The sequence below is a fragment of the Miniopterus schreibersii genome (genome assembly GCF_964146895.1).
Source record: "Miniopterus schreibersii genome assembly, chromosome: 2".
NCBI classification, from domain to species: Eukaryota; Metazoa; Chordata; class Mammalia; order Chiroptera; family Miniopteridae; genus Miniopterus; species Miniopterus schreibersii.
In genome coordinates this window covers 35,892,017-35,909,839 of record NC_138102.1, presented here as the reverse complement: position 1 = coordinate 35,909,839, position 17,823 = coordinate 35,892,017, and the positions used below count along the sequence as shown (strand labels likewise).

Sequence of the window (17,823 nt, the reverse complement as noted above, 5' to 3'; positions counted from 1 at the left end):
ACTGAAGAACTAGGAGGTGGCGATTGTCTCTAAAAGCACACAGAAAAGGGTGAATTGATCAAGCAGAGGAACCTGAATTTTCTTTAATCAGTTTTAATACTGCAGAGTCACACTAGCCCTCCCAACGTACCTTAAGCAGTTTGTTGCTGGTGAGAAAATCAGCAGAAGGCTTGAGAATTGCGGTCATGGATTTGGCCAGTTCTTCATGCACTGTCTTATATTCAGAGGCAATATATGGCTCAGCCTTATAAGCATACTTTGAAGAAAAGGGAAAGATGCTTTAATGCACTGGTTCTCCAAGTCGAGCGGAAAGCTGATGAGGCTCCAAAGAATGACCGGGGACCAAGGCACAAATGCATGGGTGCAAGAGGAAGGTGTGGAAACGGAAGGTGGGAACGGTTGTTGTCATGTGACAGAAAGAGGGAGCTCAGGATGTCTTCGGAGGACCCACCTAAATATGTGAATCACCTGACTCAGGTCAGGGGTCCTTCAGCCCCCACTCCTCCTCCTCAGGACTTCACAAAACGTGTCACACGACACTGGGTAACTGAATCCCTAAACAACCCAAACTTTATTTTTTAAAGGAACACAGCTATAATTGATAGTATCAAAGACTAAGTGGAATGTAAGTAACTGTTTAGAACAGGAACTGCCACTGAGTTTGCTGAACATCTCATATAAATGAAGAACTTGTTGATATTTATTCCAACAACATCTCTTGCTGTCCCATGTAGTCATCTACTTAGATGGAGGCCAGAGCTAACCTTCCTATCTTGGGAGAAGCAGTTTTCCTGGTAATTTTGGGTGGGAAAAAGAAAAAGACAACAAGCTATACCAGAGGCCTAGCTAAGAGGGAGTTAATAGTCTTCTTTAAACTTCCACATCATTTGGGTCACATTATTTGCAAAAGCCATTAAAAGGAGAAATGTAGTTGACAAAATGATATTAAGTAAATAAATGAATGGCTGCCCCTCTTTGGATTTTCCCTCATCCAGGTGCAAGCACTGGCTATGTGATATAGAAGAGAAAGGAGAGGTATTAGGTTTCATCACAAAATATACCCCAAAAGAACTAGATTAAAAAGTTCTTAGAAGGAAAATTGGAGAGCCACAGATTTAAATGATCGGGACAGTTATATTTTACATACCTTAACATATGACCTCAAGTGGCTCTCCAATTCTTCCTCATGGCACTGGGCAACCACATGAATAATGACCCTACACACCATAGGAATGAATAAAGCAATGAATAGTAATGTGAAAATGGAAACATTTCATTATTATCACAGTAGAACAACGATGACGCTATTGGCACCACAGGAAACAAGGAATCAGATGGGATTTCTACATATGGGATCAAAATAAATTTCTTAAATATAATGTTTCACACACACTAGCATCCAGGTATGTATGACTGCTCCAGGTGTGGACAGACTGGAAGGGAAGGAGAGCGTCCGCCTTATGCCTCTCTCACCGTGTCACGTTGACGGCGACGTCCTCGTGAGTTGCTCTGGTGAGGACTCGGAACAGCTGGTTTAGGATGGTGGGCAGGAAGGCGATCATCACGTGGCCCTCCATGGCGTGCAGGCTCTGCAGGCGCGGGACACCAAAGTCTGAGTTATTCCTCTCAAAGCAAACCAGCCCTAAGCAATTTCCACTCAGTCACCATCACGTGGCCTTCCACGGCCAGGCTCTACAGATGCAGAATACCAAAGTTTGAGTTACTCCTCTTAAAGTAAACCAGCCCTAAGCAATTTCCACTCAGTTTCAAATAAGGATGGAAGAAGTGCATCTAAAACAAATGGAAGGCAGTGGCCGGCAGGATAAGGGACAAAGATGTCCATGTCTTAATCCCCAGAGCTTGTGAATAGGTTACATGGCAAAGGGGGATTCAGGATGCTAACCAGCTGGCCTTAAGATAGGGGGACGCTCCTGGACTTACCCAGGTGGGCCTGATGTAATCACAGGGGTCCTTAAACTGGAAGAGGGAGGCCAAGGGGTGGGGAGACATATCTAGGGAAGAATGGTCAGAGGTGCAACTTTGGAGGCTTTGAGATGGATGAACTGGCCACAAGCCGAGGAATGTAGGCAGCTTTTAGAAGCTGAGAAGGATAATAAACCAGATTCACCCTTAGTCTCCAGAAAGGAAACTCCCTATTAATAACACCTTGATTTCAGCCCAGTGAAGCTCATGTCAGACTTTTGACCTACGGAAGGGTAAGATAAGAAATTTGGGTTGTTTTAAGCCACCAAGTCTGTGGGAATGTCTTACAGGAGCAATAGGAAACATAATACAGAGGCTCTTCTTCATCTCACAGGGTTCTCTGAGGTAGCCGAAAGGGGATTTGGCACAGCAGTGATTTCAGGATCCCTGTTCCGTTTCCCTTGCTTAAATAAACCAGGCTTCTATTCCACTTCTTATGTTTCTTATATTTTGTCCCCATGCTTAGAATGCCCGTTTAGCTACTTTCTTTTAAAAAATGTTCCCCTAGAACCATAGTTTGAACAGAATTCCCTTAGACAAACCCTCCTTGCTCCCAGGTGCATGGACTCCAGGAATCTCCCTGACCCTGCACAAAGCTGTGTTTACTGGCGTGCACTATTTGTTCTGTTTTGTTTTGAACCCACTTACTAGGCATTCTCGAAGCTTATGTTATTGCCTACAATGAACTAGAAGTTCCTTAATGGTGAGACTAAAGTCACTGCTTCTTATGTGCCTGTTACTGTGCTGTACACCAAGTGGGCACTCAACACAGACGGCCTCTGTGTAAGTGAGGGGTTTCCTACACAGGGAACAGTATGTCTTAGGTCTGACCTGGGACAAGTATGCGTGGGACTAGGATGAAGGTATGAGGAGCGCTATTTCTGATTCCCCTTCTTGACACTGTCCAAAACCATACAGAAGCTGTTGGTGTGAGAGCATCTAGCTACGAGCATCCTTATAACACTCACCACCAGAGAGAAAACCCAATCAACTCCAAACTCATTAAAAAGGGGTTATTAAGAAAGCCATCTGATACCTTAAGGTATTTTACAAGTTCATTCCCTAGGGCTTGGGCTCCTGATTCAGTTTTCTGACAGTACTGGAAAAAATTATGCAAATGCTGATCCTGTGGGGGGTGGAAAAGAAAAAGAAAAGAAAATGAAAGTTTATTAGCATATCTGCTGTAGAAATACAAGTATTTGCTTCTTGCAGCATGAGTGTTTTATTGAGACTATGAAAACTGATCCTATTAAAAATGAAAACATCAAAGAGATGAAAATAAAAAATTTAAAAAACATTTCAAAAGATCCTCCAACAAAAAAAGAAAACTGTTAAGAAATGTTACTTGTACTGTTCATTTATTTCAGTACATATGAGCACCTTAAATTACTTCCTTTCTTCAAAAGAGGACTTATAGAGTAAAAATATATCTATATAATATCAATTAGACTCTTGTTTTGCAAAAAAAATCATACAAATTCATTCACAGAGCAATCAGTGCTAATTTTAATGGAATAGAGGATACCTGGGTATACACCGTGGAAACCAGATGAGTTGAAACTTTCAGCAGTGGCTTGCTTCCATCTACCCATTTGATTTCTGGACCACAATGCTGAAAAATAAGGAGGGGGGAAAAAACATCCCAACAGATTAGTGATCTTGGCTTCAGTCACCATCTTGGATGAGGGTCCTGATGTGGTGTTGAAGCCCCAAACAGCTGTGGTGACTTGCTACTCATGCCTATGCCTGGCTCACAGCAGGATGCAACCAACACTAATTTCTGCCCACTTTCTTTCCCAAGTACAATGCTCTTCTTACTAGATTTTCTAAGTTATCTTTCCTGTTTAGTTGCAGCTATAAGAATTACTGTGCATTTGAGAGGGAAAGAATCCTATTTCACCAATGACTTAACCAAATTCGAGTTCAGGATTCTGAAAGTGATGGCACAAGGTGCCAGATAAAGCAAATAGGACAGTAAGTACTCCTGGCAAGGTCAAAGGGTCAACGTCGGTTTGTGCTTGTTTTAATGTCAGAAACCTCCACTCTTTTCACGTTCAGATTAGAAATTATAACTGAATGTTATATGATTTAACCTTATTTTGGAATATTTTAACTATTTTTCCATAACATGGGCCCACATTTGGCACTATTTAAAATGTAAAGAAACATTAAAACCATTCAAAATGAAATGAAACAAACCTTATCTAAGCATGTTATAAAACTAATGTCTATAAAATCTAAGATAGCTAAAAAAATAAAAAAGCAAAACCAACAAACCAATTGGAGACATCTGAGGCAATTCAAGCATTAATGAATCAGAAAGGTAACAGAATGAGCTACCATGTGGGTGAGATATTTGCTTATTAGACTTATTACATTAAGCTGGAAGACAATTCCTAATCGTTTGCATGACCCTAAGAATGCTTTATTTGAGCATGGCTAGTTTGCAGAGATTTTCTACCTCATCCAGTATCTCCAAGTCTTCATTCATGTCCCTGCTGAGGCACTGCTACTTCTGGGCTTATACTAAAATGCCCAAGCTATAATTATAGATTGTGATACTGTTAATAGCACTGCCTTCCAATGGCCTACGTTTACTTGAAAATGAATAACTAAAACCAAAATGCTGGTACGGGAAAAAATACTATGTGCTTTTTTGTGTTATTGTTGCTTCAGTCGATCTTTAATGTTTTCTGAAGGAACTGGGATAAACCAATCTTAAAGTCCTATACCCTGCCCATCCCAAGCTCCTGGTAGCCAAGGTAGCCAGATGGGAGATTAGCTGAGACGGGAATGTGCTGCTCGTTGGTCACCACCCTTCCATCTTTCAGAAGAGGAAGCCAGGAATATCCCACTGTTGAAACAAAGAACAAAAAAATTCACTGTAAGTATAGGAAAACTTAAGAAAGAAAGCCAATGTTACTAAGTTGCCAGATCTGTAAGAACTGTCAATATCAATCAGGGTTAAGAAATTGAAAAGACCCTGAATATAGTCTACAATGTACTCTGACTCCTTTGGGGTTAGAATTCTAAACTTATCTTTTATAGAAAATTACATATACAAGCCAGACATGCTACCTTCACAAACATCATCTAAAAAGTCCTTTGCGAAAGGATGCAAATTCAGATCAAAATACAATTTAAGAGCCTAACGTGTAAGTTATAGACAATCAAAGGAATGATAAAATTTCAAACCTTGTGTTTCAACAACATCCTTCTTCTTTGTGCTTCCTTTACTTGAATTGTCGCAGCTGACATGGAAAAATGTGAACAACAAGTGGTGCTTTTCATGTAGCTGGGTGGGCAATTCTATTTTAATCTGCAAGGAAGACAAAATAACAATTTTTATAATATTCCAAAACAACAAAATTTCTTGGTGAAAGCAGCCACACTACGCATCACCCAGTGCCTAAGTGTGCATTTGGTCTCCAAACTGATAGTAACATTTGCAGGCAAAGAAATCTGAGACTGTAAACTGTGCTAAGGAAGAAATGGATCCTATTATGGGCTGAATGTCTGTGTCCCCCCAACTCCCTCCCAAATTCACATGTTGAAATTCTAACCCTCAAAAGTGATGATATTAAATAGGGGCCTTTGAAGATGAGTAGGTCATGAGGGAGAAACTCTCATAAATGGGATTAATGCTCTTATATAAAAGAGATCCCACAGAGCTCCCTAGCCCTTTCCACCATGTGAGAATACAACTGATAATCTGCAACTAAAAGATGGCCCTCGCCTGATCACGCTGGCCTCTGATCTCAGACTTCCAGCCTCCAGAACTCTAAGCAATAAATATTTGCTGTTTATCAGTCACTCAGTCTGTGGTATTTTGTTATAGCAGCATAAACAGACTAAGACATTACTGACCAAACAAAGGAGAGTCGATATTTCAATTCTAGAAGGAATTGGAAAACACATGAGAGAAATCACTACATTAATTTAACACAGCCAAGGCATGGTGAAAAACCAGGGTGGAACATTTACATAAGAAAACCTAACTATAAGAAAGGTCCAACAAACATAACTATATAAGTATGAATTTGAAAGAAACTATGTCAGAATTATTAATTGTGGTAGTGACAGAGGAAGGTTTTAACTTTTTATTCTCTATATTATCTGCATTTTCCAAGTTTTACTTTTTCCATAAATACATTACTTTTACAATTAGAAAAAACTGTGTAAAATAAATAATTCAGCATTTAGTTCTATCACTGTGATTTCAGTATAGTATGCAGCTTCTCTTGAATTTTGCTTTACTAAGCAAAGTACTTGGAGTTTTCCTTAAAACCAGTTAAACTGGGTTTTCCCTTGAAAACCCTACTTACCTCATCATAAAATTCTGGGTTTTGATGGTGGTGTAAAACGGCAGCAAAGGCGCTTCTTGTGAACACCGGCCCACCGGGTCTGCCGTAAATGCACTAAAAGAAGAGTTAGCAAAGGGAAACACCAGCATTCAATGAATAGAGTAAGAAAGTAAACTCAGATGTGTCGCAAAGAACACTCCTACAGCATAAACTTAACCATCTCTGATGGACTTCTGCCTCTGAGACTCCAGACCTGCTTACTCCTGGGCCCAATTCACCCTCTTGCTCACCTCCCAGCCCTCCCCCTCCCCTCCTCCCACCCCTCCGAGTGGTAGCTCTGAACTGACCTCGCCCACTATTCCCTTTCACACTTCCATGCTTCTGCTCATGCAATCCCTCTGTCCCAATGATTTTCCCTTCTATGTGTCCCGAGCAAACTCCCATGCATCCTTCAAGAAGTGATTAACTCCTTCCTCTGTGTCCCTTCAGCACTTTTCTGTTCTAATTATTCATTTTTGTAAAATAAACCATTTCAGTACCTTCTGTATGATAGGAGCATTTTTCTCTCATAACTGTCTTTCCCACCGAACTATGAAGTTTCTTGAGGGTAAAACCCAGACTGCATTGTTCTTTACAACTTTGTCTCCTTCCCTTCTTGCAAAGTCATTTTCACATAGTTTCAGTAAAGAATCTGGGCTCAGGAGCCAGATTGCCTGGGTTTGAATATCATTTCCACTAATGTATGACCCTAAGCAATTTATTTAAATTCTGTGTATTAATTTCCTCATCTAAAAAATGCAGATAATACTAGTACCTAACTCAAAAGACTGTTATGAGAATTAAAGGAGTTTAATACCTACAAGGCTCTAAGAGCAGAGCCTGAAATATTATAAACACTCAATAAACATCAATAATATACTATTATTTGATAGTATATTATTTGATAAATATTTGATAAATGTCAACCTATTATTATTACTATTTCTATTATCAATGTTACTAATATAATTCTTAGCATACAATGCCTGGATCATAGCAGGTGCACAGTATGTTTACAGAATTGAACATGCATAAGAAACCTTCAGTCCTAAAATGTATAACAAAACAGAAATAGTCAATTAGGAGTAAGAACTCAATTATTCCATATTCTGTAAGGTTCAGCATATGTGGTTATATATTGTAATGTTATGTATTTTTGTGTTTGTGTCAATTGAAATGTGCTAAATTTCTTTAGTTGTGCCATATCACACAACTGCATTATTAAAATGGGAAAATATATAAAAAACAAACCTTCAAAGGCTGAGAGTCTTCTTCATCTGAATCTTTGAATTCAATGCAAATAGCAATATTTCTGGCCTGCAGCATATTGAAAAAAAGAAAACAAAAAGTCAGGATATATAAATATTTATAAAAGAACATGAGAAGTCAAAACCTAAGGGAGTTTGATACCAAAAATGAAACCTCAATCTTTACACGCACCTTGGCAAAAGACTTCTGACTGTCATATTTCAAGTACTTAGGATAAACATAAAGGTGGTTGTTGTAGATAGTGTAGGGCTGAGTGTGTTTTGGTGAACAGGGCACAAATTCCTCTACTTCAAACGTGATTGGAGTTTTTGTACAGGTTTCAAATTGCTTTATGGGAATGTATGATGAATTGATATAATCTGAAAAATTAAAAACAAACAAATTGAAGTAAAAACCAAACAAAATTTTGTCTGTTTATTACACGGAAGTTACACTTACTAGGAAAGTCTGAGGAAACATTGTCAATTGTAATGTCTAGATTGCCCAAAATCACTGGGAGCTTAGCCATCTTCTCAGGTCTACAAACAAAGAAGAGAAAAATCAAACATTTTTAAGTTAGGTGAGCTCTAAAACCTATATTCTAGAGTAGCACTTCCCAGAGAAATAGCAAGTCACAAAGTCGTTTTAAACTTTCTAGTAGCCACATTTAAAAAAGTAACAGGTAAAATTAGTTTTAAGAATACATTTATTTAAGAATATATTATATCCAAAATATTATTATTTCAATAAGTAATCAGTATAAAAAGTTCATTCAAACTATTCAAAACCAGATGTGTACTTTACACTTACAGCTCATATCAGTTTGCACTTGCTGTGTTTCAAGTGCTAAAGAGCCACCTGTGGCAGTGGCGACTGAGGTGGACAGCAAAATTCTAGATAACATCAGCAAAACGTTAAAGTTTTGCTGAACCGTTCCAACCTCACCGTACATTCTTGGCTCATTCAGAATCATGAAAATTCAGAACCAGAAGTCATCACAGTCTCTAGTGTCTAGCAAAATGCTGGATACCAAGCAGGTATTCAATGAAATGTCTGGTGTTTCTATTTTGTCTGCCTCAGTCCAATATAGGAATCTCCGCTATAATGTACCTGATGAGCACTGCTACTGCTTCAGCCCTTCCTGGTAACAAGGAAACGTTAACACTCAGATTGCCCTTCCTCATAGCATGGTAAATTCACCTCCCTGAAACCGCCTCTCATCAACTTATGTTTTCCTAGGTAACATCTTTCAACCATCTATAAACAGCTTTCTGAAGTCTTCCATTCTCAGCACTTTTGCACCTGCCTCCAATGCCATGTCTTTCCTAAAAAAGATCCCATTTATATCATGGCACCCAGAACTGCACAGATCAGGCCCAGTATGGCCTGGGCAGGTGAGGGTAGATAGCTGGTTTTTTTAAATTTTTATTATTTTTTTATTTTTAGAGAGAAAGGAAAGAAGGAGAGGGGTGGGGAGATGTGGGGGGGGCATGGATGTAAGAGAGACTATCGATTGGTTGCATCCTGCACATGCCCCGACCCGGACTGGGAATCAAACCTGCAACCCTTGGGTCTGTGGGCTGACACTCTAATCACTGAACCAAACCGGCCAGGCCTTAAAGGATAATCTTAAACCTACTTCAAAGGGTTAGGGATTTTATTGACATCAAAATCTCACAACAAAAATTCTGCTTCTTTCCTGTGCATTTGCAAAATGATGATGATGTATGTGTGCTACACAAAGTAAATTATTTCATAACTGAGATCAGTGTTTGATTGATGCTAAAAAGGGCACATATTCTCTACAAACTTGTAACAGTTAAGCAGGAAAACCCATCCTAAAACTGTTCTGATTAAATAAATGAATGATGTGGACACATGTAGGGTGTCTGGAATTTGGGGACTGCTTCTGTCTGTGTGTAGACCTAGGAATGAGGCTCAAACTCTCCCAGGAAAAGGAAAGATTTTCTCTTCCCACTGCCCATACATTCCTGCTGACTCAGTTCCCACAGAGAAAAGAGTCATCTCATGCCAACAGATTTGGTGTCCCTACGTCTGTGTTTCTTCAGTCAGCTGCTCTCTTCTCGACTTCCTGTATTGACCCATTAATGTGACTAATCGGCAGTGTAGGCATGCTTGGATCTGTTGTTGGTGGTGAATCTAATCTTCTAATTGCATTTTGTAAGGGGAAATATGCCCTAAAGGTGTCACTTAAAAAAATTTATATGTGGCCTTGGCCAGTTTGGCTCAGTGGTTAGAATGCTGGCCCTAGAACTGAAGGGTCCCAGGTTCGATTCCGGCCAAGGGCATGTACCTGGGTTGCAGGCTCCATCCCAGTCCCGGTCAGGGTGCGTGCGGGAGGCAACCAATTGACATGTCTCTCTCACATCGATGTTTCTCTCTCTCTCTCTCTCTCCCCCTTCCACTCTCTCTGAAAAGCAATGGAAAAATATCCTCAGGTGAGGATTTAAAAAAAAAGATTAAAAAAAATTTTATATGTGATTGAAAGATATTTGAAATACTTTTGTTTAAACAAAATAACTGAATTTATGTCTATGAGAAATTTGAACCAGCATTTATCACGTGCTTAGGATGTGATACAACACACGCTAGATTAGGCACCATGGACAGAATACAGACAAGATAGGACTCCTGACCTTAAGAACCCAAAAATCTGGTAGATACAGTCAACTACCTGAGACATATGGCAACTATTTCCACAGAGTTTGTATAAACCTCTAAGGGAAGGCAGAGGTCTGAGGTATTGAGAAGGAATAGGGAATGACACAGTGTGAGAAATCACCTGACATGTATTTTCATTTATTTCCACCACAGTTCTAGGAGGCAGGGCCATTATGATCCCCTTTAAAAAGAAGAGGAGACTCAAGCAGATAAACAGAGTGACCTGGCCCAGGTCTCCCAACATGGGAGTGAGTTACGGATTGGGCTTCAAAAGATGAGTAAGGTTGCCTCAGACAGACAGAAGCAGAAGGGAACTGCATATGCTGTAGGTGTTGGTCACTTGTGTGTAGCTGCTTCATGGGGCAGAAAGGAAATACAATTCAGGCAGAGAGCAAAGCATGGTGGAGTAAAAGTATACGGTGGGTTTAGAGAAAGGCAAGTAGCCCCACCTGGTTTGAGTGCAGGGTAACTAGAAGGAAACGGAGATCAGAATGTCAAACTTGGAGACAAAGAACATAAAGTATAAATAAACACATACACTTCAGTCTCATGCAAAAGCCCTAGCAGTGTTATTACCTAAATTACCCAAAGGTAGCATTAAAAAGGTCTACATTTTATTTTATTTATTTATTTTTAAATATCTTTATTGATTTCAGAGAGAGGAAAGGATAGGGAGAGAGAGAGAGAGAAACATCAATGGAAGAGTCATTGATCGGCTACAGCCCGCAAGCCGGGCATGTGCCCTGACCGGGAATCGAACCCCGATCGCCTGGATCCTAGGTCGACGCTCAACCGAGCCACGCCCAGCCAGGCAAAAGGTCTACATTTTAAAGAAAACACTCTATTTTTATACTTCATGCCTTCGGATTTTTTGCAGAAGTGAGAAAAGACATCACCATGAGCAAATCAAATAAATGTAAAGTGTATACCAAGTCTCTCTTCTTAGATAAATACTTCTTGGAGCATGTATGTCAGCAATACCATCTGACAGAATTGTTTTCTTACTAAATCTTGGACGGTATCCCCTGGTAATGATTACAAGGGAACGGCGGAAGTGGCTCGTGAGTTTGGGCAGCTGTCTTCTAAAGACTGGGCAGCTTGAGAAAATTTTTCTCATCCATTCTTTTTTTTTTTTTTTTAAATTTATCTTTATTGTTGAAAGTATTACAGATATCCCCTCTCACTCACTCTTGAATGACATTTTGAGACAATCATGGGGGCAGAAACAACAGCTTTGGATTCAAGCTGCTGCCCAAGCCACTGACATGAGATTATTCTTTGTCAAAAAAGAAAGAGGAAAGAAAAAGAGCACTGCTAAGGTTTAAAAAATAAAAATAAAAGGGAATCCTCCCCTTCCCTAACTCTACTGTGAAGAACACAGGCAGTGGACACTGGTGTTTCTCCGGATTCCTACTGAGCAGGACAGCTGCTCCCCGAGTGCTGTGGTACCCCCTGATGCCAATAGCATTGGATCTTTACTATCAAGTTTCTGCATCTCTTACTGGCCACCTGGAGCACACTCTTCCCACAAATCCTTCCTACTGAGCACCCCCATGAAGGCCTGGTGTGCGTGTTGGAGGAGGGAGGTGGTGTGCCACATGCTCAGAACCAGTGAAGGTCTGTGCTCTTTGCTGCCTGGCCTCAGGTTCTGGGCTCAGATTGCTTGTTGATTAAAGACCCGGTAAAGTCCCACCTCTGGCCTCCACTGAAGAAGCCAGATCCAAGAGCTGGGGCTACTCCCTGAGAGCTGCCACTGCAGGGGAAGCCTCCAGCTCTCAGCTAGGAAGTCACCTGAGACATGGCTTCCAACCTCCATCATGTATAAAAAACTTCCTTGTTTGTTTTGTCAGAATATTAGAGTAAATGTTAGTTATAAAAAATGTCCACATAAAATCATGAAAAGCTATAAAGTGGAAAGTGAAAAGTCACCCATAAACCCATTCCTCAGAGATAATCACAACTAACAGTTTGATGTATAGCCTACAAGACTATTTTTACACCTATCTTTCCACCCAATTAGCTAATTATGTACCCATTTCTTCATTTATATACAAAAATACATATATATAAAATACTTTCTTTTCAAAAGAGGTCATATTAGATACAATTTCTCCTCCTTAACAATATAAGGTGTTCATCTTCCTAAGTGAGTACATGTAAGACCTACATCATGATTATTGAGAATTGCAAGGCAGTCCAGTGAGGGAAAGTTGTAATCTACTTAACTAAAGGTAACTGGTGTTTTCAAAAAACAACTTTTTATTCTATGAGTAAGGCTAAAAGTTTCCTGGAACTCAGATAAAAATATGACAATAATTACTGTATGACACACATTATCTGTGACAATATATTTCTCACTATAAATAAGTAAAGGTTTATAGTAAGAAAATGGTGAAAATGAAGTGAAAGAAAGCTAACCAGCCATTCCTGAGTTCTAGGCAAACTGATATTGTTACTTTGATAGACATTTTTAAAAAAAGACTGAAAGGTTTCCTATGGTATAGAATAGTTAGCGGCTGGCTCTTGGCCATTGTTTTCATCTCATTATCTTTTAATACCTTTACTTCTTTCTCATTCTCGAATTCTCCCAGAAAAATTCTAAAACCTACATCCTTAGCAGAGGAAATCAGTTTTTATAAGTTCAGAAATGAACTCCTTATGATAGAATAGATAACAGCAGATTCTCAGCCTTCCATCATTGCTCAACCTCTTTACCACATTGTTATGGGTTGAGTTGTGTTCCCAAAAAGATATGTTTAAATCCTTACCCTAGTACCTATAAATGTGACCTTATTTAGAAATAGGGTCTTTGCAGATGTAATTAAGTGAAGATGAGGTCACTAGGGTGGCCCTAATCTAATATGACGTGTTCTTACAAGAAGGAAGTTTAGACAGACACACAGGAAGCCAGCCCTGTGAAGACAGAGGCAGAGTTTGGAGTTACGCTGCCACAAGCCAAGGGATACCTGGGGCTACCAGAGGCTGGAAGAGGCAAGGAAGGACCCTGCCCTAGAGATCTCAGAGGGAGGGAGTGGGCCCTGCCAACACCTTGATTTTGAACTCTAGCCTGCAGAATTGTGAGAGAATAAATTTCCATTGTTTTAGGCCACCCAGTTTGTGGTGCTTTGTTATGGCAGCCCTAAGAAACTAATACACTCATTAATATATATAAAACATTTAGAACTATGCTTATAAACAATAAGTACTATATAAGTTATCCTCCCATTCAGCTAATAGTACCGTAAGTCACTCCACTGTGTAAGTCAGAAAGCTGGGACTTATTTATCTGAGACTACCACCCATTTCTCTCTCCTTCCAGCCTAACACCCAATCAGGAAACCAAGACCCAGTAACTGGGCATCTCTGACATAACTTGAATCAGTTGCCTTCTTCCTGTTTCCCCTTGCAGTGGCTTTGCTGAAGCCCTTGCCACCTCCTGCAAAGGTTCCTCAACTGTCTCCTTCTTTCCTAGGTTCATCTCTAACCTCAACCCACCCTTGACAGAACCAACAATAACATCCTTTACAGAATTCAAACTAAACAGGTTACTCTTCCAGTGTCAAACCCTCTCTTCCTTCCCAAGGACTTGGGGTAAGGTCCATGCTCAACCAACATTCCCCATGATGTTTGAGTGGAGCAATTTAAAAGACTGCTCCTACTTCCTCCCTCCCCACCAAACAACTTCTATTTTTCAGATGTGGAAAAAGTAAGGTCTAGAGACTCACTTCCGAAAGTCTGCAAGTAACTTGAGCATGTCATCATTGGAGAGCTTGTTGCTGTCTTGCTTGTAGAGAGCAGAGAATCTGGCATTCTTGTCAAGGTTTCCAGATGTATCCTTAAACAATGTCCTGAAGTAGCAAAACAACACTTCTAAACTGAGTTTCCAAAAGACCAAAATAAATCCACAACTTAATTCTGGTTTCTATGTGAAGACTAATTATTATTCCATTCGCTGTAGCTAACAGAAATCTCATTATCTAAAAACATGGAAGATATTTATGAGGATGAACACAACTAACTCAATTTACATAGAAAACATTTCCAGCAAACGGTCTGTGCTTAGGAAACAACATACACAGTGAAATACTTAAGAAGCAGAGATCACAAAATAAAGAGAATCTGCAGACCTCACTGGGCTGTCACCCCACTCCCAGCTGGAACCTGGAATATCAGCTCTGCAACAAACATTCCTGTTCACCCCGCCATTCCACAGAGCTACCCTCCAACCAGCACCTTTCCTTTCTGTGACTCTAGTGAGTGAGTATTCAGATATGGGGCTTATTTACTTTTTAACTTTACACATTCAAATCCTCTTTGTCTCTGGGCAATAAAAAGAATAGGTTGGTCTATAAGACTGTCTATCTATCTATCTATCTATCTATCTATCTATCTATCTATCTATCTATCTATCTACCTACCTACCTACCTATCATCTATCATCTATCTATCTATCTATCTATCATCATCTATCATCTATCTACATCTATCTACATCTATATCAAAGGTATAAAGATGTTTTTCTTACCTTGCTGCCCAAGCAAATGGCATCCGGTACTGTCCTAGTCTTTGGCATGCCTGCTTGGCATTCTTCAGCACCTTCTGAGCAACCTTGAAGACAGAATAAAGCCATGAGATGCTGCATCCCACTGACAGGAGAATTACCATCTAAAGAGCCATCCATCATCACAAGCTTTTACTGTAGTATCAGATACAAAAGCACACTTGGCTGTAATAAATACGGCTGGACTGACACAGCACAGAGTACGCTGTTTAATGAATTCTTTAGCAGTGATTTTCAACAAATATAGAATAAAGACTGTTTCCAAAATGTTATGTCCTTTCTTACCTAAAATGTTGCTTTCACAGGCAACAACTATGCCACATCATAGGCTTTCCTAGTTTTTACGATTAAGGGCTACTTATAAGTTCATTGAGTTATCAATAATTAATAATACTTGGTATTCATACCAAAATATATTGCATTATTAGAGTTTAAATGAGTACATTAATGAAAATACTAAGCTCTCACAGCTCCTAATATGTACTGGCTTGTGCAGAATCCCACAACTTGGGGATAAATAGTAATTATTAAAACATTATAGGTGATGACTTGTTAGTGCAAGGTTTTCAATTTCTATATATTTTCTTTCTAAGTATAAATTCTGCTATTTTCACTTCCTAATGACCAGTTTTGCCTTTTTGTGGGTTGACTGATTAACCCTATAGTACACAGTGAAGCAGATTTGCTTTTGGCTTAAGATGTACACATGGCAGGTCTATTAACCAACTATACCCCAATTGCTAAAGAAAATGACACTTAATTTTCCCAAAATTGCTTGTATTGGGATATGGCGTTGTTACCAATGCAAAGTCTACTTCAGTCAGAGTGATGTGTTGAAGGGTCATTTATATTACTTAAGTATATCCAAGACAAACCAATTTTGGGGAGTAATCTAGCTCGTGTGAACCAGTCTGTGTTCTGCAGAGCGGCAGCATCAGCATCACCTGGGAACCTGTGAGGAATCAGGGTCCCAGACCCCACCCCCGACTTCCTGGGTTAGAACCTGCACCTGACCAGACGTCCAGTGACCTGTGTGCACTGGGTCTGGGTTTGAGAAGCGCTCATCTAGAAGACTCAGGAGTAGAATAATAGAGCTGCCTGTCTCCAAGCCAGGTGTGTGAATCTATAGGCCATTACACCTCTCTAGGTTCCACTTTCCATAACTTAAAAATGAAGGGCTTGGTTTATACTTTTCATTACAAAACATTAGGATTCTACCATAATCATGCTGTGGGAATTGCTGCCTTCATGAGTGAACTGGAAAACACATCTCGATTGAAATAGATGTCAGGAGCTCATCTAGTCCTTCCCTTTCTTCTTCAAGTGGGGTGTGTTCAAATAGACTCAGGTTTGAAGTCATGGGGTAAAATGGCCTACTTCCTGGAGTGGCAATTATGGTGGAAACTATTATTCTGAGGTTTAACAATAATGACTATGTCGTGGAGTAAAATGGAACATTTGCATAAATTTAAAGCTAAAATACAAGGCTTTAAGTAAGTTTCACTCTTCCCTGCAGTGAACGAGGACTGAGCCCTCAGACTTCCCAAGGGTGCAAATGGAACATAATTATGTATGTGACAGAGTGAGAAACTCATTTTTGCCCTTTGGGTTTATTTATTCCTTTCCTCCCTTCCTCCCTTCCTCCCTTCCTCCCTTCCTCCCTTCCTTCTCCTTTTTTTTTTTTTTTTTTTAAATCTGTTCGCGATGGGCCTACAGAGACTTTTCATAAAAATTTCCTCCAAAAGATGTTCTAGACCATCTTGGAAAACATGAGGAGGCAATTTTTATACACAGAGGGGGAAAAATATCCCTCTGTCATCTCTCTGCCAAACCTTCTATTCCGATGTAAGATGGTTGAATCTTAATCTCTGCTTTAATTTACTGCTTTGGAGGTGTGAATAAATGGAAAAATGTGCACATGGCTGAGCTTTACATCTCATAAGTGATGAAGAAACAGGAGACATCAGCAGATGCTCAATGGACACTTGAGAGTGTGGAGTGTAACATCTAGTCCACAATGACACGTGGTTTCTGTACCAATGTGAGCTTTCACATTTCAAACTGTGCATGTGGCACACAGAAATAGCAAAGTCGGTGCGTCTGAGCCTTGGAAATGTGTTGCATGCACAGTCAGGGGAGTAGATCTTATCTTGGGCCTTCATTGATTATTAATCAAAACATCAAAGAACTAAAAGAACTCTCATCCACAGTTTTACAGACATGATTTAAAAAATAAAACAGCTTCTCTCCAGAGACCAAACTTTAATTAGCTTTTATCAGCCAGAAACACACACTGTTTGAAGCAATGAGCCTGGGTAAACGGGCTTTTACTTGACTGGGGGTATAATAAAGGATACCGAGGTCCTACATGGTCAGTGGTTCGTGGAGTCCATATCAGCATTGTCTTGTACAGGATCTGTATGATCCTAGCACTGTCCCTGAGAGGAAGGCAGGGTCAGGTAGCAATATTATCCCTCAACTACAGATTAAACATCTGAGGCCCAGAGAGGTGACATGATTTATCCAAAGTATCCAGGCTAATTAGGTGCTCAGCACTTACGCTTCTGATTCCTAGAGCCTGTTCTTTGAGGAACATCCTGTGTCCTAGTGGACACACTTGTGATGTATGGGTGACCACAGAAAGGAAGAGAGGAAACTGAGCTAGCTCAGCAAACCTCCTGTTAGAGCCTCTGAGGTGTCCCCTCCTATATCAGGGCAATCTTCAAATGACCACTTATCCAAATTTTTAAAAAACAATAAAACTGTACAACTGGCAGGGATAGTACTCAACAGCTTGCTCTAACCAGGTAGCTCAATGTGCTGGCAAGTGACAGTCAAGTGTCCTTTGGCCACTCTAGCTGTGGGACACTAAGCAGGTAAATAAATAAACCTTTGTAAACCTCAATCTTCTGAATGTGAAAGGAGGTCTTGGACTAGATGACTTCTAATAATCTGTAATTTTATGGTATGTCCACACCTACACATTCCCCAGGTAATGAACAGTAC

At 39.9% G+C, this 17,823-nt stretch overlaps 1 protein-coding gene across 15 annotated transcripts in view; it reads right to left on the bottom strand.

Moving 5' to 3' along the window:
- DOCK9 (dedicator of cytokinesis 9) overlaps positions 1–17,823 on the bottom strand; it is a 255,310-nt gene that overhangs the window by 71,195 nt on the left and 166,292 nt on the right. For all 15 annotated transcript variants that reach the window (XM_081127275.1, XM_081127279.1, XM_081127277.1 and 12 more), the window contains exons 14-26: positions 14,782–14,864; positions 13,982–14,104; positions 8,034–8,113; positions 7,767–7,954; positions 7,578–7,643; positions 6,309–6,401; positions 5,179–5,302; positions 4,716–4,837; positions 3,509–3,595; positions 3,020–3,109; positions 1,474–1,589; positions 1,148–1,217; positions 131–256 (exon numbers count right to left, since the gene is read on the bottom strand). In XM_081127275.1, the coding sequence (XP_080983401.1) occupies positions 131–256; positions 1,148–1,217; positions 1,474–1,589; positions 3,020–3,109; positions 3,509–3,595; positions 4,716–4,837; positions 5,179–5,302; positions 6,309–6,401; positions 7,578–7,643; positions 7,767–7,954; positions 8,034–8,113; positions 13,982–14,104; positions 14,782–14,864 (1,368 nt within the window). The remainder of the gene's footprint in view (positions 1–130; positions 257–1,147; positions 1,218–1,473; positions 1,590–3,019; positions 3,110–3,508; positions 3,596–4,715; positions 4,838–5,178; positions 5,303–6,308; positions 6,402–7,577; positions 7,644–7,766; positions 7,955–8,033; positions 8,114–13,981; positions 14,105–14,781; positions 14,865–17,823) is intronic.